Genomic DNA, 26,798 nt, shown 5'->3' with positions numbered 1-26,798 from the left:
TTTATGTGCTCTATGACTGGTGGCCTGGCAGGTTTAAGCTCTCTGTTTATCTAACTACAGAAGTAGAAGGACAGGAAAAAGTCACTTGAACCTCTTACTGAAGCATCTCAAATGTAAGACCAAAATTACTTGCTAGAGCAAACGTGTCCCCTGCCATGCACCCTCCCCACCCCTGCCTTCCTTTTCACAATTATTCTGGTCAGTTCTGTAGTTTAAACAGTTTATACAGAAACTTTCTATGTGTCATAGGTGACAACCTACAAAATGTTTATAACGTTCCCATTCAGAAATACAGAAAACCTGTTTTGAATCTATTGTTGGAAGTCAGCAAACAACACGAAAACAGCTTTTTCCTCTAGGTATATAGATGAAATCTAGGTACAAATAAAACAGCACAGATAAAAAGTGGCACAGAAAAGATGTCTACACAGCCAAAGATCTTGGTGACACACATGCTGCTTCAAGGGTTTTAAAAATCAAGACACAATGCTGACAGCATTGTGGATCTCTGTTTTAGATGACAAAGTAGCCAAAACACCAGGACTAGATTCCTTAGTGCCACTACTGGTAATGCAAGTTTTGGGAGGCAAAAAGTCTGTCGTGTTTTAGAAGAACTTCTGTTCTAGATGTTTATAGTCTCAGCAACCAGCATCACCCCCAGTGCGATCAAGAGTGTAAATGAAAATTAACGTAAGTTGCAACCCACAAAGACACAGGTAAGTAAGCCCAAGTAAGTAACATATATTTAGAAAATAGCAAAGGAAAAGACATTCACTGCTGAACGAACACAGAAACCGTCATCTCACCTCAGAGGCGTTGATGGCCAAAGCCTTCAGCAGGAGCCTGCTGGCATCCAAATGAAGACCATAATGAATCAAGAGGTTAGCAAGATTGACCAGAGGGATGTCTTGATACTCATGTGGAGCTAAATTAAATGCTTTCTGCAAACAGGCGATAGCAAAGGTGCTATTTCCAACCGCACGCCAGTACAATCCAGCTTCATTAAGCACAAGCCACAGAGGATCTTCTGGCTATGGGAGAGTCAGGGAGAAGGATGAAAACACCCACGAAGTGGTGTCTCAGGAAGACAGAATTGCCTGCTCTTTCATAAGAAACAAACAAAACTCACCCTTGCATACTACCTTATTAACTACATACAAATTACTCTTTGCTGTGACTGATCAGTCAATCTGCTCTGCTCTACTCAAACTGATGCGATTTACAGTCTGAACTGTAATTTAGTAGCAGCTGTTGCTCACACTCTACTCATATGACTGCCTTATACCATGACCACAAAATCCTTTAAAAGATAACAAGGGATAACCGTTAACTCACTTCAGGAAGCAACATCTGTGAGCCACTTCAGAGTCTTAGAATTACATTAACACAGATCTATGTAGAAATGTTACAATTTGAAGGTCAGGCAGCTTTTAAGTCGTTGTTAGATGTCCTTCCAGGTCCTATATCCAACATTGAGATTTCCTGTCATTTTATGGTTTCAGAGTTGTTTTTTCTAAGATTTAGCTATCTATTTGTCTTATGAAAGTTGACAAGTGACATGCATTAGATCTACTTAAAGATTATAAGATAGCAAGCAACCAGTGAGGGCAGGTGGAAGAATGGAGGAAGCGTCAAATACACCTTGAATGTTCCTTCCTCCTCCTTCACCTATAAGAAAAACCAAACACTCATCCTAGAGGAGAAACAGTAAAACTTTACAATACTGACAGGTGGACAGAGCTACGTAAGACATCCGCTTTCAGATGGAAGGGTTTGAAATGGTTTAGAAACACGTTCTATTTTTTAATATTTTCAGCATTCTGTGTTACCCAATTCTACAGAGTTTAAAGTATAAAAGCAACAACTGAAATTAATGTCCAATCCAACCTACACATCTGAAGCCCAAATGCACGCATGAGCAGGAAACATGCAGCTAGAATTAAAGAAGCGAAACAGATAAGGATCTTTACAGTAGTATTGTATTAAGGCAATAAAGCCGGCATTAGAGCAATAGTGTGTTGAAGAAGTTAATCAGTACAGATTTTCTTCCAGATTTTAAAAACCACTTCATACAGGAGGGTTCTACCTGTAGCTCAAGATGAACCGGAAGATATCAACAGAATATATTACCTCTTTGTTCGGAGTACCTTGCATGAGCTAGAATTGTAAATGTATTTATCACCCCTATTTTGCAATGCACATACATAACGTTACTTGCATGTTATTCACATCAAACTCCTCACTGATTTACGCTTCATCCACAGGTCTCAATGACCTTTCTTTAACTAAATCCTCAGCAAGTTATTAGCACTTTGTCTTTCCCAATACAAAGATACCAACTGTGGCACTCCTGCTCTAGACAGTTTATCGTTAGAGAACGGGCATGACACAACAGTGTTCTTACATCAGCACCTAAATGAGCGAGAAGTTTAGACTTTTAGCATGAAGGCAACAGAATACAATACTTATACCTGTGCACTGCAACAGTAAGACATTAGACATGCACAGGACTGTTCTGAACAGCGTAATAACAGGAATCAACCCCTACTGTTAATTTTTCTTCTAAGACAGATGCACGTAGTAAATGGTACTGATTTAGATTAAAACCAATACATACATACACTGCCTTGACACAACTTGCACAAGAGAGTTAATTTGAGAAATATCAGCTTGACACATCAAAAAGAGGCAACCTCTATCTCAGTGCTTCCTGTCATTTGATTTGTGATGACTCTCAGAGGCCCCACGCAAGATGGAGGTGGCATTCCACGGGGTGTTATACAGATGTGCACGCTGTGCTCATTATCCTGACAGAAGGCTGACAGAGGGCTGGTTTCTTTGGAGGAGGCTGGGGGGGAGGCAGGTTAGTGGGGAGGAAGAGGAAGAGCACGCAGGGAGGGGTGAGAGATAGAGTAGTTCCAAGATATTTCTCTCAGTTAAGCAAATGGCTGCCAGGATTAGCTAATATATTGCTGCTCCACGTCTTGCAGTCACAAGAACAGGTAACCACAGGGCTGTTTGGTCCACACTAAGCTAAATTAAATAGATGCTTCTCTGTATGTTTGTGCTTTACTTGTAAACATGGATTTTAAAGTTAGTGTCATCTCAGTTACAGGCAGCAAATAACCTTATTTCTAGCACATCGCTCACTGACTTTTTTAGAAGTATAGAAACAAGCCTCAAATAAGAATTCTGAATTCTCATTCTACAGTTTTTGACATACCTTTCTCATGGCATGATCTAGAAATGCTTCTATCTTCGCCTGTGTAATAGTTTGATTGTTGATACGAGAATGTAAAACCTGGACAACAAAGATTAGAATTTTAAAATGTTTTTTTTTGAGCAACTGAATAAATTTTACAGTATATATCTACATAAATCATTCAAGTCTCACATCCCTATGTCTTCCCTTTTGTAAAGCGAAAAAAAACCCAGAAAAATTGTTCTAAACAGATGATGTGAACACGTAACGATTAAAGCAGCCAATCTCCAGAAAGCAATATGAAGGACTAATCCCAGCCTAAAGTTACCAACTTGGTAGAACACAGTAGTTATTGGAAACCCCAAGAAGATGAATCGTGTCAAGTGACTGTTAGACGTTTTAGAAGAAAGCAGTAATTTCAAATAGTAAATTACATTTCCTATTCTGTGTGCTTTTGGTCAGCATTTGAAAGAAGTTCTCCCTTCCTCCAGCCCTATTAGAAAGCACTTGCTCCCCTTTTTTGGAAGTAATGATTGGCTTGTGGTATCAAGTAATCTTTTAAATATCAGAATCTTTCATGTTCTGAGCGAGATTTTTAAGGCAGTAAGAGGAGAATTTGAAGACAGAAGAAAACCAGCAAGAAAAGGTCTCTTACTTGTCTTGCTTGATCATCTGGCATCTTGAATTTCAAATCTAGATTACTGTCTAGTTCCTTGACCAGTATGTTTAGAGATTCATTGTTACGAGCATCAGTAATGGAAGAACAGTCTGGTGCCTGGGTTTCTCCATGTCCAACAGCATCTCTTGGGATACTCAGAACTGGCTGGATTCTGGCAAAAGGGAGAACCAAGACAAATTAATAGCACGTGCTGTATGTATCTTTAAACATAAGATTCAGCTTATATGGACTGACAAGCTCATGCTGTAGACTGCCACAAGACATGAACTGCAAACCAGGAGAGTTCAAGGCCCACCCTTCCCTTGAAAAGCCATTAATAGGTAAGGTCTTTACTTTCCATTCTTAAGCATAGAATACCTGTAAATAATGCAACAGGGATTAAGACACAGAAGGTACTCATGTTATGTTAATAAGGGTTGTATGAAGTTTAGGACTAAACAGAGCAGTGAAAAAGAAAATGCTGAAGTTTTTTAACCTGAAGTTTGATTTCAAAAACATCAAGAGGTAGACAAAGTGTTTGGGAAGAACATTCTAAGTTGAACCCTTTTTTTTTTTTTTCCAAAGGAATCTTCAGGACATTTGTGGATGGGAACCTTTGTTTTAACACATGCTTAATACTAGAATGAATACTGACTAGGAGAAGAAAGATTTCTTACTATCGCTATTACAAAAGTGAGAAGGATATGATGAAATTGCATTGGTCTATGTGAGGTAGCCACTGCAACACACATTTATTTTATCCTACGTAATAACAAATATTACTGACTATTCCACAAATAAGCTGGTTTTCTACCTCTGTCCCAAAGCAACGAGCCAGGGCTTTCCACTCCTAACCCTTTTTTAGTATTTTCTGGTCTTCACAATGTTCTGTTGTCATAACTAATGCTGAGAGGATGTATGCAATGTACAACAGTCAATTGTAGTTATTAAATAGATATTCAGCTCATTCTCAAGGATTTTTTTTTGTTAAATACTCTACAAGACATTCAGACTTGTGCTTAAATCCTCATTCTTTTAGTAATACTGTAGATATTTCATGTATTCACCTTGTACTAAGAGTCAGGGCAGAATCACCATGAAATTGGATCTGACTGTTACAGTTAGAGCAAAGACAACAATAAAGGAAAATACCCTCCTTCTGTGGAACGGCCAGAGCACATCTGTGCTGCTGATTACTAATTGCATCCATCCTCTCCAGAAAGAAAATACTCATTAGTGAAAATTTACAAATACAGTTTTTAACGATCAACACTTGCCTGAATCCCCTATTTTCTGGAGGCAGGAAATAAGTTGGCAGTTCTTCTGGGTCAGGAATTTTGGGGAACGATTTCATGCACTCTGATCGCTGAGGCCAAAGAATATGTTGCTTGTCCTAAGGGGGAAAGGAATTATTTTTTATTGTTTTCTCAACATTTTAAATATTCTAATTAACAAGTTAATAAAAACATAAGGAATAGTCTGGAGGAAAAAAAGAGCAGAGATCTTTAAAACTATTATTTTTCTATCTTTTCTGGAACATCAGCAGTTCAGTTTATCTTCACTCAGTTGTACTGCTTTATTTGCAGCAAATGTTTACAAAGTCAGCTAAGAACATCCCTCTCTGCACTCTTAGTAGAGTTTCAAATGATGGGAAACTGGTACAGAGAAATTATGGAGATGCTTATATGTTGAAGAAAATTCAGACTGCTACATTCTCCAGTTCTGCCACACATCAAAAGCGTAGCCCAATTGCTAAGAAGTTTCACGTAAACAAGGACAAGCTTCACTCTTTCACAACTCCTCTTTAAAAGGGCAAAGCTTATCCACGCCACTCACTCTGTTGGATTCTACACTCCACACTGAAACGATAGAACGAGCAACAGGGGAAGACTGCAAGGACTGGCTGTGGTCGCTTTGGTTTGCGTGAAGATCCAAATTCACCGATGTCATACTAGAAGTTGAAGAGTCTTCACCAAACTGGAAACAACAGAAAACCAATATTTAATAAAGAAAAGAGATGGTATATCACTGTCTGAATTTCTGCAAATTATTTTTTTCCCCACCATTTACGTAGCGAAGCCTCACTGATGAGCTCAAATTTGGGTAGCAGGAAAAAAATGCAAATTCAAGTCTCCTGATTGACTCACACCATGGAAAAGTAATACTCATGTTGTAAATAAGTCAGCAGTGAAAACACAAGTGCAAAACAACAAAAACATGCTAAAAGGTACTGAGCAGACATAATCTACTTATCTAGACTGCATAGCTCTAATTCAAGTCAGAGTTACTAAGACTCGTGGCTTGCAAAATTATCTTGATAATCTGAATTTTTAATTATTATAGTAGGAAGAACACCCAAGAAGAAAACACAGCATAATTAAAAATAATTATTCCTGTTTCTTAAACTAGTTAAGGGGAAACTCCAGAGCACATTCCACACTGCAAAATAAATGAAGCCATAATCTCTGTCTGTAGTTCTAACCCAGCAGCGGTGTTGCTTGGGTGTCATTCTGGATTTTCAGGGTGAGTACACACCTGGCTTCCAAAACTTCTCAATATTCCTGTATCAGATTTCCTTGGTGCACTGTCTAATTCAGGATTCACAATCAGCAAATACGGGGCTAACACCTTATTTTGGGGCTGCAAAAGCACTCACAGATTCAACCCCACTGAGCTTTGCTCTTCCATTTAATTGCTTATGGTGGTTTTGTGCTCCTTCTGGTAGGAAAAAAGATTAAACTGGAAGGAGCATGCAAAAGTTGTGTAGCTCAAGTCATATGACAGCGTAATAAACGAAAGAAACTATGATCCATTTTAAGGCCGTGGAGATAAGTGATTGATACAATATTATTTTAAGCACACTTTCAAGCTGTTATGCTGGAATACTCTTTCCACTAAAGAATAATTCTTGTTTCATATACCACATGTACGTTAGAAAAGAAAACGAACTCCTTAGAAAACCTTTGTCTCTCTATTAACATTCACTGCCTAATGCTTTTTCCTGTCCTCTCTGAAGGAAACTAAATTGGAAAATTAAACATGTTACACTCCTGCTAGCATGCCTGAAATGTAGTATATTTGCGTAAGAGAAAGCTCTAATTCCTCAGGTGAGGATTCTTATACTTCCTAGAAAGAAATACTTGGCTCTTCTTGGCAGGTTGAAAAAGCAAAGCAGTCAATATAGAAGTGGCTGGAAACTAAGACTTTGGACTATATTATAAAGTTTTTTGACTCAAATAATTCTAACAGTTCTCTTTTCTAAGTAAAACAAAGTCTTATACAATGAACCCTCTAAATTTCTATAATCCACAGCTGATCTCAGCTTGTATGACTAGCAAAAGAAACTAGCATTAAATACTTTACACTCTGGAAAAGAGACTAAATGATTTCTCACTATAATTACCACACCCAAAATGTACCCCCTTTGACAAGCCTCAAAAAAAATTGAACTATTTAGCTAATAAGGCAAATGGGATGCAACTTAAAGCAGTGGTATCAATTCACAGACAAACCTGAACATATTCCACATTTTCAAAAATGTCTCCGCGGTGATAACGAACAGGCTGGTCCCACTGGCAGTGCAAGCTATGCTGCTGGTTGCCCAGTCTACAGATCTGATGGTTCCCTGCAAAGCACAAAACAGTTTTTTCTACTATATAAGTGAGGTTTCCGAGGAGACAAAGACAGCATACAGTCAACCCCTCCACTCCTAATTCAGTCAATCCTTTTTATTTATTTCACCAGCACATAGGAAATGCTGTCTTCAAAAGACTCAAAAAACCCCTGTTCAAGAACACATTGCACATTCTGTTTTAATAAGCAAAACACAACAGCCACTTATGGCCATCTTAACATACTAAGAAGTTACGTCCTGACATTAATCTGAATATGTGCAATTGCTATAATGAGCGTGAACTCTAAAAAGTTGTACCTAATTGAGCTTCTTTTGCCATCTGTGTCTCGTGAATGATGTTCCTCAAGATTTGTTCCTCCTGGATGAGCTTGTACTTGTCTAAAACATCTTGTTGCCTGAGGTAATGGTCATGTTGCTTCTGATATTCCTTCAATTCATTTAATGTTCGCTGAAGTGATCTTGAAAGTTCAACAGTAGAATAGATTTACTTCGAATGCTTTTTAAAATAGCAGCTTTTCCTAAAGTGTTGCACATTTTCAACTTCAGGTTTCTTAAAGTATTCTTATAAATAATTTTATTGCATAGTCAAAGAAATACAGAAAGTTGAAAATCATTATTCTATTTGAAATGTAAGAAATTGCTGTAACAGAACAATAAAAGCGCGACTGTATGAACTGTCACTAGGATGTTTCTTTAGTTACCTATGCTGGGCTTCCAGTTTTTGCTCAAGTTTTTGCTGACATAGGACAGCATGCTTCCTTTTTACAGCTTGCTCAAACCCTGGTTTGGCCTGTAGAGCATGATCGTAACACAGGACTGAGTGGTTGTACTCTCCAAGCATCTGAAGAATGACGGAGAGAGAAAATTAGCTACTGTTCAGTAACAGGTAACAAAAAATATTCCATTTTCAAAGAAGTCATTAACTCAAATTTTACTTTGTGGTAACAAGCAGCCTGTTATTTCTGAAACTCAAGCCACCGTATCTGCTAGAGAAAGGCTGCAGGAGAATTTCCCTGCAATTTTTTTTCCAAGTGCAGATAAAAACCTGTGCTGAAAGACAGACTTTTGGATGAAAATATCTTGACAGAATCTTAAGCATTAAGCATGAAATGCATGTGGAACACAGACACATTGTAAGAGTAAAGCATTACAAGTCAAGCCACAAAGATTAAATAATATTTGGTTTTCTACAAGTCTTGGAAAATAAAGATGGTATTTACTGCATATATATTTCCCAAAGTGTAATAGCTGGTAAAGAAGTCACTGTAATCCAGAGCTGCATGGACCACAATAGCTGCATCTGCAGAGAAGTGAGCCCGGTGCAGAATATTTGCCAAATTTACCAGTGCAATATCTTTATTTTGCCTAAAAGAAGGAAAGAAAATGAAAAGAAAAAAAGAAAAAAACAGACATTAATAGGTCAGACTGTGTAAGAATCATGCGTAAGGATACATTCACATACATAAGGATACAGTCACGTGTTAAATATGTAATCTGGTAGAAAAATGTCTAAACTGTACATATGCCTAGTATCGTGCATAATGGTTAAGAACAAGTAACACGGATTATTCTTTAGGATACAGTCTTAGAAACTAAAACCTGTTTACTAATTAGGATAACTAGAAAAGCAATCTGAAAAGAAATCTTTATTAGCAATTCTTACCTTGAAGAAAAATGAAGGGCACGCATGGCACATTCTACTACTTGGTACGGCTCATTCTTTATTCTCCAGTAAAAAGAAGCCATATTATAGAGAACCCAGGAAGAAGAGTTCTGCAGTAAAGAGAAACACATGAGCTGCACTAACTCCTAAGACATGAACTAGAAGGTTAATCAGGGCTTTAATTACTATGCGATGGAAATACGAGCACCAATTCTGGTCTAAATTATCCTCTTCCTCTGAAAAGCTGCCATTTGGCAACAGTTGTGAATGTTTAGGAAGAATGAACTAGCATATAAATGTATTAAAGAAACAGAGCTTCTGCCTTTCAGACAGGTAAAAATTCAAAACGAGATGAAACGAGAGGTGATGGTGGTTTAAGCATCAGCAGCTTAGTTGGACTTCAATAAGAGTTTCTATATTTTGCAGGAAGGCATTTAATAAAAACATACGCATTTCAGTGCTATTGTTTCTTCTTTGTTCTTTAAGTACCTGCATTTCTGTTTAAAAGCTCTTATTACTTTGACAGAGCAATGAATGGGGCTTGCCAGACCATCAGCCTGCCATTGAAGATGACAGTAAGAATCTATTTACTGGCTTTGCTGATGCCTTCTCCTACCTTTGCTTGCCTAGCATCTAATTTTTTTAGCCTGCCTTTTTGTAACTAAAATGTAAGCCAAAAACGTATGTGCAAAACTAGTACTGGACCTGATAGCATGTACCAGGCATATCTAATCTTGCGAGACCTTTCTAACACTCTTTTTGTGCATGCAGCAAGATGAGTTTCATACCTTCATTAGCCCGTCATAAATACGATGACCTATTTCCTCTATACTTCTTCCCAGCCTCCGTGATAAGTATGTGAAGATTGGATCTTCTTTAGGTAACAAGGGTGCGGAAAGATTAACTCTTTCTTGGACACCCTAAAATAAAAATTGAATATAGGTATTTGCTGACACTTTAACTAAAAGTAGAGAAATATAGGCAAGAGTTTAACTCCCATTTACAGCTTGGTGATTTTACATTCCTATCACCCTTTCGTACCAAGGTCTTTGGGACCTGACAGGATAATGTCACATCTGATGGATGAATAATACGTATTATTACAGAGAGGCAAACATTAGAAGTAGACAAAAGCAGCCTCTGTTTGTGAATGCTAAAGGAGAAATATTAATTTCTGGTAGCACTGCGTATCTGGCAGCTTACTAATTTCACTGATGACCACTGAAGCACTTAACTCATGTTTGTCAGGTTACAGGCACGCTATGAAAGTATCCCTACATCTCTTCCTTCTCTTTCTTCCTTCCCCAACAACAAACAAACTCCCTTCAAAAGTACATCTAGACCCAGGAACAGAGCTAAAAAACTTCAGTTCCTGTTTTGTCCGTAAGAAAATCCTTATTTGTAGATGAAAAGTTATTTTAAAGACCTGTAATAAAAGAAATAGCAAAACACAAGCACTAAAGCTGTGTCTGCATTAGAAAAATTGCTCATATAATACTGTTGACAAAAACAATTTTTGCACCACACTTCCACTGTCACCTTTCTAAAGCAGATGAACTTTGTACTAGTAAAGAACAATTATCTCATCCTCTGGGTTAGGGCTTGGCACTCAGATACCAAAGACAGAGTCAAGTGTGTTAGAAGCTACCGACCAGCCTGCAAACAATTTTCTGACCCTGAATCTCCATACAGTTTAAGGACCATGTTCAGCACTCTCCAATTTTAACTGAAACAATTCACAAGTTAGAAGCATTTCCAAGGAAAGCTACCATTTTACTAATGAAACGTGTATTATGAAAACAAAATACTCTATTTTCCTAAAAATGTCCTCTAAAATAAGGCAAACAATGACAAAAGAGAAACGGGATACTTTAATCGGGGCACAATTGTGGTTTAAAAAAAGTCTGAAACAGTCTTGAAAGATTACAATACCTTTCAACCTTGACTGAGACCTGCCAGTAAGAGTTTTCTATTCCTCTTCCTGATGGGGAAAAAACCATACTTGCATTTGCTCACTTACCCGTAAGTGCTGAAAAGCATGAATACTGTATGGAAGATCTAGAACTTTTGTACAGTCTGGCTGCTGCAGGTCTGGAGGCACTGGGGACTTTGTGTCTATATAGTCTTCAGGGCTGAGGACATAACAACAGCAGACTCCAGATTAAAATACTGCTAAAGTTCATAAGAGACAGTATTGTGGTTGACAGACACAGTATTCTGATTTGACCATTACAAAGATCCTGTGTTTGAGCACACTAGATCATTTCTGATGTCTTCCCAGACTCCAGTTGTATCAGGATGTCACCACTATAGGATAAAGTAGATAAATTTCTGACTGTTTTAGAGAAAACATCAACATTTGGATAGCCTCCAAAATGTCTGAGCATCAACCTCGTGTATCACTATTATGATTAATGATCTATCTGCCAGGAAAATGGCAACGCAAGCAGATTAGAAGACTCTTCAACTGAAACAAACCCCAAGTATTAGCAAGAAGCCCAAATGAAGGTATCTGAGGATAAAATTAATCTCTTCCCACTTCAAGTGCTCATATGATTATGTTAAAAAATTAAAACTACAAAACCGAAACAGTCAGCCCTGAAGATGAATTCCCAGTGAAGCTGGATGTCAGGCAGACTCTCCACACATTCTTTACTTGCTAAACACAGGGGGTGAAATATGACCAGGAGGTTCAACAGCTTGGTAATCAACAGAATTTCATTCAAATTTAAGTCAAGACAGTTCTCACGACCAGAAGTGTTATCTAGCTCAAAATACACAAAGCACACTCAAGCAAATTCAACCCCCTTCTACTTGACACACTCCAGTTTAATTCACATGTCTGGCCATATCAGTGCAGAGTTACAGTGGTAGAACTGACTGGGAGCCTTGGAACAGAACTGAGAAGTTTCGGGGTAGGACTAACATGGACAGTTTTTGGGAAACAGCATTTCTGTCGTACCCTGTCATAATCAGTGGCAGAGGTTGTTTCAATTTTATTCCACACTGACACAAAATAAACCAACTGTCATCTAAAGAACAGTCAGTGATGGTATTTTTCTTTTTACTTGCATTTAGAGGTTTTGTTGATTTTTTCATTCAGTAAAGATCTTAAAATATAAACCATCTTATTACCGGATATCTTTGCTCTCTAAGGTGATGTACGTGCCATCGTATAGATCTAGGTCCCCCAAGGGCACCTTTGCTTTAATGCAGTCCGGATCCTCTTTATTATGCCTTTGTTCCAGCCCTGTGTCTCTGTCCTCATTTTCCTCTATATGAATCTTTTGAGCAACTAACTGTTTCTGTAGGAATAAAAAAAAAAAGAAACAGAAGAATGCATACTGATGAAAGCAAACTCTATAGTTGCTAGGAGTTGAAGAGTCTAACTTTTTCCTTAAAACAAAGTCTATTTGAAGAAAATCTAAAACAATCTCTTCAAATTTTGGGACTATTTCCTTGTATTTTATAACATCTGTATGACATTTTTTTTTTTATTTAGATGGAATATAAACACTTTCATGAGAAATAATACAACTTCAACAGGTCCTTATTTCTCCTTCTGTACCTAAAAAGAGGGCTAAGAGCATTCCAAATTCATGATAGGCAATTCAGAAAAAGAAGAAACAGTTGTTAACTTTTCCATATTTGGACTCTCCTCCACTGTTAGACCTCATGGAAATAATATTAGAGACTGTAAACAAAATGAACTTCTTAACCACTCAGTGTGCTAAGTACCACTGAGGTAGCAGGCTAATGCAAGAATTGAGACTAATTTCTATAGATCAGCTCATGATGTGCCTTAGGAGCTACCTTTCGCCCCATAAAGCTCACAGGTATTGATTACCATGAGCAGTGAATGGCCTAACGGTCTGTCCCAGCACAGGAAGTTGTATTTAATTCTCACCTAGATCTGCAAATTGAAAACCCATTAAATATCATGAGGATTTGTATATGTGAAATGAGAAGAAAATTTGCATTTTTAATTAAAGCCATACACATTTGATTACCCACTACTATGCAATACTAGAGAGATACACAGTAGTAGCAACTTGTACCAGATCTTACAATAGATAACTTCTGCTGGAAGTCCTTTGTATGACACAAATTGTACATTAGTAATTTCCAAACCCACAACCCATGTCCTGAAAAGCTTACAACTATAGTTCCATCCATAGCTAAAATGTCCATTACCACAAAAATGAGTATACCTCAGTGAGAAAGACTGGCTGAATACAGTCACACGAGAGGCAGTCCTGCTTTTTTCCCCTCCCTTCCACTTCTCCCATTCACCTAAAGCTGCCTCTGGTGCTCATCGAACCTCCCATTTAGCTCCTTATGCTAATCTGACAAAACCAAAGCTGACACAAGAGAAAGGAGTGCACGGCCAGAAGAAAGGCTGTGACATGGTAGCTTGCCCAGTCCATGTTATATTTAAACTTTAGTTTAAGTTATCAGTTCAAAGTTCATTAAAAGTCCTTTCCAGAAGGGTGTTCTCAGATCCTTTTTCAATAATAAATGGGCTTGAAAAAAACAGAGGCGACCTGCTCTGTATTCTGGAATATAGTAGTCAGCAACAGAATAAAGTACCTAAATTACTTAAAAATGTTAGGATTTATGGATAACAACAGGGAATGATGCAACTGGGGACAATGATAACCAGTTGAGCAAACTTGAGGCACAAAATTCTTGAGATCTGAGGGATTCTTCATCTTTTCACTGAAGCAGAATTATACCACGAATGATTTATGTTCCCCATCAACATCTATCACTAAAAAGCCTGTGAAAAAAAAAAAAGCCTGTATTTTCAGAAATTAGTTAGTACTTAACATTAAGCTTTACCTCCAGTTCTTTGAGGTAGTTAACTGTTGTTTCTTGTCTCATTAGTATTACCAAATCATGCGGGTTCCTCAAGTTCATTGGTGAATCCACCTGCAAGACATTTCAACAGTCCATCATGCCAGACATCCTCCTAATTGGAGCAATTTTAAAAGGTATGAAGTTATGTTCATTCAACTACAGTTTGCCTGTTAGGAGGTTTTCTGTCCACTCAGCATTCATAATATGCCCATAATTTAAATCTGTACTTCAAGCAACGTTGTTAGTCGAGAATCCGGTTCAAACCATGCTTTAATTTTAAACCTATTTTAGTTTATTTAGGCACACAAATTCTAAGCAAGTAAATTTCTTACAACATACTAAGAGTACCTACTGCTGAAATACTAGGTACCTTAAACTTCAATTGCAAAAACCTATTTTCTTTTATAGCTTTAAAATTCCTGCATCGTGTCCCTCAATAGGCATAAATTACTTCAGTTTCAAGTCAACTCCTCCATGCAACTAATTTAAGACACCAGCCTAGCAGTAAGACCTATCGCCTTCAGAATTAAGATGTAAGTGAACAAAATGAAGAGGTAAGCAGACGAAGACTGAAAACTCTGATACAGGAGACCGTGCTACAGTCTCCCCAGCTATGCGCAGGAACTGGCAGCTCAATGAGGAGCGACATTACAGATAAGTCACACAAGAGCGGTTACATGCCAGACCTTTACTGGTCCTTAACTGGGCTCAGTAAGCCATGGCACTTCACTGCACAGCTGAAACACCCCAGCCTTGTCCTCATGCCAGATCAATTCTGCTGCCTGACCAGGTCGGGGAAAAGCCACTACAGTTGAGAAGGTGGTGTATGGGCAGCTGAGCTGATCCAAAGGCTCACTTCCAGGATTCCAGCCCCAATTCCTCCATCTGCCAGTGTGATACCAGTTAGTCCTGCGTGTCAGCTTTGGTGCCCACCAGGCTCACTTGCAAGCTAACCCAAACTCAGCAGTAGAACAGGACACGATCCCCTAGCAGTTGCTTTATCTGAACTGGTATATGAAATTAGCTCGTGGAGGATTCACTATGAGAACAGAAGCAAGGAAATGGACAGGAGTATGTGATGGCAGGATGAAAGGACAAAGGGTGACAAGGACACCAAGATCTCACATTTTAACATAATGGCTGTTACCAAGATATTCCTGGATCTGCTCAGTTTCCTTAAATGCTTTCAGGATACAGAACTAGCTGCTGCATGAAGATGTACGCACTACCTGGGTGTAGTGCTGATATCTCCACGCGGCTGTCCACCCCCATGATGTCTCTCCAAACTTGGCGACATTACAATTTAATAGAAAAACTCTGCCATATATACATGTGCAGGAGAACCTCCTGAGCTCCTGCTCTTCATTTTTTTGTCAACTTTCCAAACAACTTGGACACATTTCTGGCACTCTCTCTTACTGCAGAGAACTTCAGCAGGACAACAGCAAACTTCCAGGTCATTTTAATATTTAATGTATCCTCATTAAGCCTTGGGCCATGTTTTCTTGGCTGTGAGGCAGATAAGAAGCTCAAATCTTTGGACTACTGACTGTGAAGTTGACATTCCTTGCAAGCCTCCCTGCTGAGCACAGATCCTATCCTCTAAGATGAAAACATTTGTTCCTTTTATCTTCCCCCTCAAAACAACCCTAATGGTGGTTTTGGCTAAATTTGGCTAAGTATTCCTTTCCAAATTGAAAGCTGAACTGCTTCCTTTAGCGTGGAGTCATTTTGGTGGGTGGCTACCTACACAGTCCAGATACCTACATATAACTCATTTTCTGCCTGAGCAAATTAATTCTCTTACATCACCAGATGAATAGAAAATAATAGGTGCTACCGACACCAGTTAATTTTTACACTATGAATTTGGAGATTATGGATTTAACTGTTGCCAATAAAGGGTGACCAAGTATCTGCAATGATCCAGAGAAGCACAGAAAACACTGTATCAAAAAAACTAATGATGTTGTTAGTTGAAGTATTGAAGTCTACAGCGCTTTACTTCCAGTCACGTTTCATATTTCCTCCTCTGGGCCCCACCTCACTTTGAACTGGTTGCACACAAAACCAGAGTCATGCACTGAATGTGGCACCTATTCATGCCTCATTTGCTAGAGAAACTACCACGGTATGTGCAAGCTAATGAGAGATGAATTTGCAAAGAAAACAAGGGAAAGTTTTACTGTGTTTAAAGCACTTGATCACCCATTCAAAAATAACACTGTTCCTCTGACATCTGAAGGCTGCTGGCATGATACTACACAGTCACGGGGAGCAAAGTCAACTATCAGCTCCACTTCCAGTGACAAACTGCATCTGGGGAGTGATTTTTTGCAGGAAGTTATGCAGGCATCACCATTTAGAAAGTCTTATTCTGAAAGATGAAGGATCGCAGCTTATCATTCATTCAGAAACAGAATGATATCCAGGGACAGCTTCTGGTTTTAACTTTCGATAAAAGTCTCAGGAGTGTTAGGTTTGAATTTAGCATTTGGGAATTTGGAGTGGTATGTTACCAATCCAGCATGCATGCACTGACAGAAAAACAATGCAACAAGTACCAAATTCCTATCAACTACCACCTGGCAGCAGAAATCAAAGCAACAACTACAATGTCGGTGAATTTGTTTGTAAAGTTACATCAATCCAACAGGAAATCACTACAGCTACTATAGCTCCACTGCAGAAAGCCTGCCAGTAAACCCACTCTTAGAATAAGCATTCTCTGTTCAACTTTGCCCAAAGGTGAAAGTTTCTTTATAAAGCACAGTTCAAATTTATTCACTGTCACAAAGTACACTAAGAACCTGATTCAGCAAGAAACACACAGAATTTGTGTAGCAAAAAAAAGACACTGAAGTTGAATCAAACCGTGAAGTTTTAGTCTCCCGTGTTACCTGCATATATCAAAGTCTCTGAATAATTAGACTTGTAAGGTTTGCATGGCAAGGTTTAGCAGCAGGGGGCCACAGGGGTGGCTTCTGTGAGAAGGTGCCAGAAGCTTCCCCCATTCCGGCAGAGCCAACGCCAGCCGGGTCCAAGACAGACCCACCGCTGGCCAAGGCCGAGCCCATCAGTGACGGTGGTAGCACCTCTGGGATAACGTGTTTAAGGAGGGGAAAAAAAAAAAACCTGGGAGGGCAACTGTAGTCAGGAGATCAGAGTGAGAATGTGAGAGAAACAACCCTGCAGACACCGAGGACAGTGAAGAAGAAGGGGGAAGAGGTGCTCCAGGTGCCAGAGCAGAGATTCCCCTGCAGCCCACGATGAAGAGCATGGTGAGGCAGCTGTGCCCTGCACCCAGGGAGGTCCACAGGGGAGCAGAGACCCACCTGCAGCCCGGGGAGGACCCCACGCCAGAGCAGGTGGGTGCCCAAAGGAGGTTGTGACCCCATGGGAAGCCCACGCTGGAGCAGGTGGGTGCCCAGAGGAGGTTGTGACCCCACGGGAAGCCCACGCTGGAGCAGGTGGGTGCCCAGAGGAGGCTGTGACCCCACGGGAAGCCCACGCTGGAGCAGGTGGGTGCCCAAAGGAGGCTGTGACCCCACGGGAAGCCCACGCTGGAGCAGGCTCCTGGCAGGAGCTGTGGCCCGTGGAGAGAGGAGCCCACGCTGGAGCAGATTTTCTGGCAGCACTTGTGACCCCGTGGGGGACCCACGCTGGGGCAGCCTGTGCCTGAAGGACAGAACCCCTGGAAGGGACCCACGCTGGGGCAGTTTGTGAGGAACTGCAGCCCATGGGGAGGACTCGTGCTGAGAAGTTCATGGAGGACTGTCTGCTGTCCACGCTGGAGCAGGGGAAGAGTGTGAGGAGTCCTCCCCCTGAGGAGAAAGGAGTGACAGAGACAACGGGTGACGAACTGACCACAACGCCCATCCCCTGCCCCCTGCACCATGGGAGAGAGGAGGGAGAGAAATTGAGAGCAAAGCTGAGCCCAGAAAGAAGGGAGGGGTGAGGCAAAGGTGTTTTAAGATTTAGCTTTTCTTTCTCATTACCCTACGCTGATTTGACTGGCAGTAAATTAAGTTACTTTTCCCAAGTCAAATCTATTTTACCCATGACAGTAATTGCTGAGTGATCTCCCTGTCCTTATCTCGACCCACGAACCTTCGTTATATTCTCTCTCCCCTGTTCAGCTGAGGAGGGGAGTGATAGAGCAGCTTTAGCAGGCACCTGGCACCCAGCCAGGGTTAACCCGCCACACTTGCAGTGTATTTTTCCCCACAACCCAGTTATATTGCACCAGGAAGTAAGTTTTTAAAATGAAGGTCGGTGAATGCCTCGGTCAGCTATTTTTAGGTAAGGCTTTTTTTAAAGTATGGTGGAAATCCCACTGTTAACTGAGGCACAGGAACACCAAAATCAGAACAGCTGTTAGTGCCTCTGCACATCCTAAAAGCTTCTACTACATGCAGAAGGCAGATTAGGACAGAAAGAAGCTGGAAAAGATACTACATCAAATGATGGTGTACAGCAAAGCGGGCTCCTTGTACTTGTTTTATAGGCTTGTTTTACAGACAGTGGATCTTTTGTCACTGTACTTGTGAAATGAAGGCAATTCCCACTCAAATAGGCTGGAACTCCTTGCAGGCTCAATTGGGAGCAAAGGATCTAAAAACTGAAGTGTGCCTTTTGGTATATTCTTGCTGTCTTGAGATACTCGCCACTCCAACGTGATGCTAGCATGGCATTTCTGAAAAAGTCACAAAAAATTCTGTACACGTTTTGGTGCAAGACAAGCTACAAAACTGGAAAATATATGCTTTGGCTTATACAAATGATGAACAGGGAGTGTCAGAAGGTACTTGTTTGTTCCAAGCAATGTCACTGAAAAATTCACACAGAAAAATGATGTTGAAGTGAGTTTTTATAATAAGCATTGAGCCATTTAAAAGCTTACAGCTGGAGAATCTGTTAACAAACAGCGTTAGGTGTTTGGATATTGAGAGTAGCTGCACTACAGGGAAAATAGAAATTTTAAACACTTGTAGCACTTCAAACATAAAACCTAACAAAGTTGCAGTATTATTGAATAGGTCTGCTCAACAGAGATCACTTCTGAAGAGCACACCAGCTATGACTATCGTAGATAACAGATCTAAATACATCAAAGGAAAACAAGACTTTATTTGTAACACCACTTGTCTGCAATATGCTGTTGGTCATACTTAAGGGTACAAAACAAATTTCTAACATGTATATTCTAGTCCAGGTTTATATTCTACAGCAGCAAAACAGATGCCAGATCAACTCATGTATGTCTGTAAGGAACAAGTACTTGTTTTCATAAAGGCAGACTGGTTCCTGCTGCCTGCTCACTGCCAAATACTAGAAATACTGCGTTCTAACGTTGAAAGTAGAGAAAAGGAAAAATACTAATTAGAATCATAGAATACAAAGACGCTCAGGGGGCTGGAGCACCTCCCCTGTGACGACAGGCTGAGAGAGATGGGGGTTTTTCAGTCCAGAGAAGAGAAGACTCCAGGGAGACCTCAGAGCGGCCTCACAGTACTTAAAGGGGCTACAGGAAATCTGGGGGGAGCCTCTTCATCAGGGGGTGTAGGGATAGGATGAGGGGTAATGGTTTTAAACTGAAAGGGGGTAGATTCAGATTAGATCTAAGGAAGAAATTCTTCCCTGTGAGGGTGGTGAGGCCCTGGCACAGGTTGCCCAGAGAAGCTGTGGCTGCCCCCTCCCTGGAAGGGTTCAAGGCCAGGTTGGACGGGGCTTTGGGCAACCTGGGCTAGTGGAAGGTGTCCCTGCCCATGGCAGGGGGGTGGAACTGGATGGTCTTTAAGGTCCCTTCCAAACCAAACCATTCTATGATTCTATGAATACCAGGTTGGAGGAGACCTCAAGGATCATCTGGTCCAACCCTTCCTGGCAAAAGCACGGTCTAGACAAGATGACCCAGCACCCTGTCCAGCTAATCTTAAGTGTCCTACATTGGAGAATCCACCACCTCCCTGGGGAGATTATTCCAGTGGCTGATTGTTCTCATTGTGAAAAATGACTTACAAGATACCTAAAAAAAAGGTTAAGCCTCAGCAGTAATTTCTTCAGCAAATGAACAGCAGACAACCCATTGGTTTTTTCTGGTTAAACTTTAAGGGAAATGACTTTATCCAGTGGTGTATTTTAAGGGCTTTATACTGTGGTTCTTATTTCCTAGCTGGATAGTAACAGGTAGGGATTCAGCTTTAAAGGAAAAAAAAAAAAAGTTCAGCCACATGAAATAACAGTGGATTTCAGAGTCTCGCTGACTTTGCTCTTTCGGGCTCTGATGGGGCCTTCATGCAAACATGTGCTTGGGTCACTGCCAGGCTATCCTTTCGCTGTGAAGCTCACAATATGGAGAAGGCCTGCCAGGCACCAAGCACAGCGTTCACCACAGAATAATCCATTTTGAACGGCTGATTAGTATGATCTTGTCAGTTTGCCCTACCCTTACATTAAAAGTGATGGAAAACACGATGATAGGCCAGGAAATCAAAGTGTGAGGATGCCAAGAGAAATGGGACCTGGGAGCCAGGAGGACAAGGCTGTATGGAAACACCAGGAGTGGGAAGAGCGAGCAGGACATGGTGCCTACACACGGTCAGAGCCACTGCTGGGTCCTTCTGGACTTACAAACTGAACCACCTCAGCGTATATTACTACGCTGGGCTAAATGCAGACATTTTTGTATTAAAGCTTTGCTGTCAGCAGTTAAAACCTGGCAGAAGGTTACCTGCTAGACCGTGGCAGGCGTGAGGGCCATGGGCACCAACAGCTATATTTCAGCAGCTCTTCAGATCTGCCTCTTAGCTCCTCCACCACAGATGCAAATCTTTTCACTGTTCTCAACTCAGCAGCAAAGCTACTTCTCTACCACCACTGCCCCAAAGAACAAAATATTTGCATTTCTGACTGCACTCCACATACAGGCTACCAGAAGGCCTATTTTTAATCAAATTCAGCTCTAGCTGTGACCTTCACAGCAATACAGAAGGACAGAGGCTGCACTCCCCTGAGAGCCCAGCGCTGGTGAAGCGCGTTCTAGGTCAGCAGCACCCTGTCGGGGACAAGGACGTTAAGCATCTCAACCATTCACTACACAAAATGTTCAGGTTCAAACTTTTTAAATAGACTTATGAAAAAGCAGAAAATTTAAAGTGAAGGCATTTTTAAAAGTTATTATTTTTCATACTAGAAGAAGGCCTAAATCCCACAGTCTTTTGGTGATCAAGAGAGAAGTTTTAAAACAGAACAAGATTACCTTTTCCTAAGGACAAGCTGACTGATGCTTCAAAACCACCACGCTTCAGCTCATCACCCTAGGGCTGGATGACAGGATGAACTGCAGCAGACTCACACCAACCTCCAGCCTAGGTAGGTCTCTTTGCACACACTCAGAAAGAGGCACTGCCAACTGTTTTGGGGAAGGCATGCTACGTTACACACTTCAGTAAGAATGAACACTTTTTTTTTTTTTTTTGCTTAGCACACAACAGACTTGGAAGGATAAGAAATTCAGTCAAGAAAGAGGTCATATGGCCAAGCAAACTAACCTTTAGAGAAAGAGCAAAGCAAACATCCACCTGTCATTTTCAAGATAGTACTGACTGCTTAATATATTGCAGAAGATGCTTTTGCAAGTAGCAAATAGATTTTTATTTGGCTGCACCAGATTTTCAGCTTTCCTTAGTTTTGGATGGCTGCTTCTCCTCCAGTCTTGAACGTATGGACCACTATTCTCATCTCAAGCTGTCAGCGTACTCATGTAGTCAGATCATGGATACCAGTAATGCATTACCCAACTCTAAAGCCATCCATGAATCATCTTGCCTTGCTGCAACTTGAGGCACACTCACATTCAAATCCACAACCAAGTGAACAACTGTTAGGTAATGTCTCCCCTCTTGTACTAAGCCAGAATTAAGCACACTACTGCACTGCATTAAATTCAGATGTCATGTTTACCGAGTGGCTCGTCCTCTTAGCCCCAAAGAGGCTAACCAGCACTGCTCGTTCACTCTCTGTTCCAGATCACCTCTAACAAACTTCAAAAACCATGACAGCACATTAAAAACAAAACAACTTTTTGCCAGCTCAGATTCCTTGCCAGAGGCTCTCTGTCCCTGGCAACACTTCCCCAGTCCTGCTTTGGACCATCTGCCCTGGGAGGTTTCTTTGCTTCTTTTAGTTTAGTTACTCAGAACTAACTTTCGCAGCGTTTATAGTAGCTCACATAAAGAGAGTCCTTTGAATCCCCCTCCAGCTTGCTCAGCTTTAATCACCTCCACCAAGGGATCTTTAGAAAGACCCTACCTCAGCCCTGATATGTCAGGTCTGAGATGACAGCAGTTGGCACCCACCCCTAAAGCCATGAATGACTACTGAAACTTTCCTGCATCGCATTTAATCTGTCAGTTGTCTGTCCTCTCTTTACACCAAGTTTCTCTCTTCTCTTGAAGTACGCTAGTATTTCTGTAGAGTGGCTAGTTTCCCTACTGGCAGACAAGCACTGTCTAAAATCAGTTATATATTAGCCTGAACTTTATACTGCCAGTTGTGAAATAAAAAGGCTTATAAACATGTGCATTGAGGACATATCATCTCTCAATCACTCAGTGACGATTACTCAGTCCCTGGTTTTGCAGGAACACATATCTGAAGGTGGACTCGGACTAAAAGAAGACGAAGTGATCCAGAGAATGATGTATTTGACCTCAAAACAGGCTACTTGGGCAACAGATACAGCTTGATGGCTTTTCCCTTGATGGCTTAGACAATGAAACGTTACATGCACTGCTGGGAATTAATTTGTTTCATCATTCAGAAATGCTCACTACAAACTGGAACAGCAGAGACTACTTAGCAAGCACTTCCATTTACGAGATGAGAGCTTGCTGATATACAGAAAATTGTTCAGTTTGCATTAATATTGCTACCCCTGCCAGGCTGTTATACCACTAGGAACTCCAGCTCAAGTCTCAGGCAAGGTATTGCTAGCAGCCTTACGCCACAGGAAAGTCAATCTCACCTGAATGTAGTCTCATATTAAAGGCTTACGCTGTTGCTGCGCTATAAGGAGAAACAGCTGACAGAGATTTTAGGGCAATAATATAAAATATTCTCACAATCTTTCCCTCAGATTCCAGCTATCAGATTTTGTATACAGGCCAGGATCTATAACTTCTGCTTTCAGTTCCTCATCCATAGTGCACTTTGGTAACAAGGAAAACAAGGCTCACAGTAGCAAACTAAAATCTACAGGGAAGTCACTTGTCACTGGTGCTTATCTGGACACCCACTAGTGGCGCGTTTAGGAGGGGAATGTCTGGGTCTTACTACCACTTAAGTTTCGCCCACATCTTAATTTTATGGGCTTCATTCAGATAATGAGGTAGTCCAAGTGAAGATCAAGCCTGTTCCTCTGTAAAAAGGTGACAATCTTGAAAAACGTGTTTCAGACTGAGAATGCAAATATTTCTAAAATTAAATAATATAAATGCGTATTAATACCACCACTCTTAGCCACCAGACAGTAATAGCCACTTCCAGTTCGAAACTGCTGTGCTGGAAGTGTTGCCATCAGCAGCGCAAAGTCCAACAGTGGTGATCACCAGCAGCATCCCTCAGGGATCAATACTGGGGCCAACACTGTTTAATGTCTTTACTAACAACAGGGAGAAAGCTCAGCAAGCCTGGTGTCCTCTGCAAACGTGGGGTGGGGGTGGCCATAGTGTAAGGCAGGGCTGCAGTGACAGAGAGAGCTGGAGAAACGAGCTGCCAGGGCCCTCACGAAGTCCACAATGGCAAGCGCAAACCCGGTGTGTGGGATGCAATAGCCCCGTGTGGCAGGAAAGGCTGGAGCTGAACTGAAAACAGCTTTGCAGAGAAGGATGTTTGGACTACGGCGAGGAAACAGTTGGTATGAGCCAGCAGTGTGCCCTTGCAGCTGAGGTGGCCAGCTGCACCCTGGGCTAGAGCAGCAAGGCTGGAGCCAGCAGGGCGAGGGCAGCGATCGTCCCCCTCCACCAGCCACCCACCTGCTTCAGCTTTCTGTCCCCCGTTTTCAGGCCAGCAAAGCCCATCCGAGGTGGTGAGGGGCCTGGAGCACAGAACACGCAGAGCGGCTGAGAGAAGCAGGCGGGCTCAGCTGCAGGGGGACACTGCTGCTGTTTTCAGCTTCCTAAAGGCAGGGTAGAGAGAAGACAGAGCCAGGCTCTTCCTGAGGTGTGACAGTGAGAAGCATCGTACATCTGTTGCTACATGGGAAATTCTAATTAGAAAAGATGAAAAAAATTCACACTGAAGGCAGCTGACCACTGGACCAGGTGCCCAGCAAGGCTGTCAAATCCCCACCTCTGGACAGAAAATTCAGCCCGGCAGGACCCTCAGCTGGCCCTGCTTTGAGCTGAGGGCAGGTGGTGTTACTCTGTGACCCTGCTTAGGCTGAGTTCAAACCAGCAGAGCTGAGGTTTATTTCACACCAGTCTTGACTTACACAGCTGTCTTTCAGTAGGTAAGGTGCTTCAAAATTCAAACTTGGGCTGCTGTGCAGCAAACATGGATGTTCAAAGGAGTCCAGAGTAGTCTGGAGTACTATAGAAAAACCTGATGTGACAATATTTTTCTATAAAATGAGAGTAGGTTAATTAGAACTAGCAGAGAAGCTGATGACAGGCAATGCTCTACGTACACTGAGAAACTAAAACGCCAGATGCTCCAGAGAAACACAAGAAGCTGCACAGCCAAAGAGTTTGAGATGAATGTGGAGAAAAGCCCCACTGAAAATGCACGAAGTAAAAATAGCTGGAAAGAACGATTGAACGGCTAAGCCTACTGGTAAAAATACATGTTCTCACGATAAATATCAACCTAACAAAGAATATTCTGAAAAATTCAAGCAAAGGGATGCTCTGCAGGGAAATTTTAGGCTTATGTCCTGTTAAGCACTTCGGTCTTGGTATTAGCAGAAGGGCAACTTAAATATTTTGGAATGTTGTGGTTCTACCAACGAATTAATAAATCAGTTATGAACCATCCCATTGCCAATGAATCATAGAATATCTCAAGTTGGAAGGGAACCATGAGGACATCAAGTCCAACCCCCTGCTCCTCGCAGGACTACTGAAAACTAAGCCATACAAGAGCATCGTCCAGATGTTCCTTGAACTCTGACGGGCTTGGTGCTGTGACCACTTCCCTGGGGAGCCTGTTCCAGTGACCGACCACCCTCTCAGTGAAGAGCCTCTTCCTAATGTCCAACCTGACCTTCCCCTGGCACAGCTTCATTTCATTTCCTCGTGTCATATCCCTGATCATCAGAGAGAGGAGATCAGCACCTCCCTGTCCACTGCCCCCCTTGAGGAAGTTGCAGACTGCGATGAAGTCACCCCTCAACCTTCTCTTCTCCAAGGTGAACAAACCAAGTGACCTCAGCTGCTCCTCGTAGGTCTTGCCCTCAAGACCTTTCACCATCTCGGTTGCCTTCCTCTGGACACACTCACTAGTTTGATGTCCCCCTTAAACTGAGGTGCCCGAAACTGCACACAGTACTCGAGGTGGGGCTGCACCAGCGCAGCGTAGAGCGGGACAGTGACAATTCCTTCATGTTGCTGGACAACGGAGATTATCTGTTGGTTTTGCTGCTAATCACCGAACCACAATTACACTTTGGTATTTAAAACAACGTTCAAGTTCGCTCTAGAAAATGCCCTCTCTTCTCATTCCCCAAAATACAAATAAGTGGAAAATAAAAAGTTCAGAGGTTGTCTATAGGGATGGCAATAACCACAAATTTAAATATCATTTTCACAAGAGCCAGGGGGATGACAGTAACAAATACTGAAATATATCTTATGACAAAAAACCAGCACTACGCACCAGCTACTGAAGAATCTGGCTCCTCACATTCCAAGTAACACCATATTTATAATTTGAGTTTCGTTGCTGGAAATGGATGGATTAATTTTGACCGGGCAGGTAAGAGAAGTTATTCCACAGATATTATTTCATCACTTCACCTACAGCCCTGCAGAACTTCATACATGGAACATGGGAATGCCCCTGCTTAAAAATCATCGGTGACCGTAATAGAATAGCTTACTGGACAGCAACGGTACAGTGGAGGCTTCTACCTGTACCATCAGTTGACAGACATAAAAAGCCATTTCTTAAAATCAGTGCTGACTTCAGCTAACCAGATTTTTCAAGTCATTTTAACTAATTAGATTTTTTTCCAAGTCACAGCTGCTTTTCATACAATAATCAAAATCAACCCTTGACCCAAATTTGATGATATACAATTAATATACACACAGAGACGCTTCCAGACCGTTATCGTATACTCTCACTGCATAAAGTGGAAAAATGAGGTGAGCTAGCTCTGGAAGTGCTGTCATTCATTAATTTATGATTAACTAGGGTGAGAGTACCTGGATCCACGCAGACAGCTGAGGTGCCCGAGAACAGCGGGGGCTTCCTGCAGAGAACACCACTTCCACCTCCCTGGGGACCCTAACGCTTTCTGACAGGAGACCCGACCAAAAAGTCTCACAAAATGAAGGGGATGTTAACAGAAACTCATCTCCCCACACTTTTTTTTTCCAAGGGGGGAAGGCCACATTGCTTGCTACAGCCATTAACTCTTCCACTCCCCAGGGAAACCGAACAAGAGCAGAGCTGACACAACAGCGGATTTGTGGGGCTGCTGCCCTTGCAACAAAGGGACCAAAACAAGTGAGAAAAAGCCCAAACACGAAACACACGTCGACTCCTTCAGCCGCTC

The 26,798-nt window shown here is 41.4% G+C and overlaps 1 protein-coding gene across 1 annotated transcript in view; it reads right to left on the bottom strand.

Annotated features, from left to right (window-relative positions):
• Positions 1-26,798, bottom strand: part of TTC17 (tetratricopeptide repeat domain 17) — a 60,119-nt gene that overhangs the window by 32,419 nt on the left and 902 nt on the right. The window contains exons 2-15 of the mRNA XM_074809745.1: positions 14,000-14,089; positions 12,293-12,462; positions 11,178-11,289; positions 9,946-10,077; positions 9,158-9,267; positions 8,715-8,859; positions 8,196-8,335; positions 7,792-7,952; positions 7,373-7,485; positions 5,697-5,837; positions 5,138-5,253; positions 3,858-4,032; positions 3,224-3,301; positions 807-1,031 (exon numbers count right to left, since the gene is read on the bottom strand). Coding sequence (XP_074665846.1) covers positions 807-1,031; positions 3,224-3,301; positions 3,858-4,032; positions 5,138-5,253; positions 5,697-5,837; positions 7,373-7,485; positions 7,792-7,952; positions 8,196-8,335; positions 8,715-8,859; positions 9,158-9,267; positions 9,946-10,077; positions 11,178-11,289; positions 12,293-12,462; positions 14,000-14,089 — 1,908 coding nt within the window. The remainder of the gene's footprint in view (positions 1-806; positions 1,032-3,223; positions 3,302-3,857; positions 4,033-5,137; positions 5,254-5,696; positions 5,838-7,372; positions 7,486-7,791; positions 7,953-8,195; positions 8,336-8,714; positions 8,860-9,157; positions 9,268-9,945; positions 10,078-11,177; positions 11,290-12,292; positions 12,463-13,999; positions 14,090-26,798) is intronic.

Source organism: Strix aluco, chromosome 31 (genome assembly GCF_031877795.1).
Source record: "Strix aluco isolate bStrAlu1 chromosome 31, bStrAlu1.hap1, whole genome shotgun sequence".
NCBI classification, from domain to species: Eukaryota; Metazoa; Chordata; class Aves; order Strigiformes; family Strigidae; genus Strix; species Strix aluco.
This window is presented reverse-complemented; position numbering and strand designations above follow the sequence as displayed.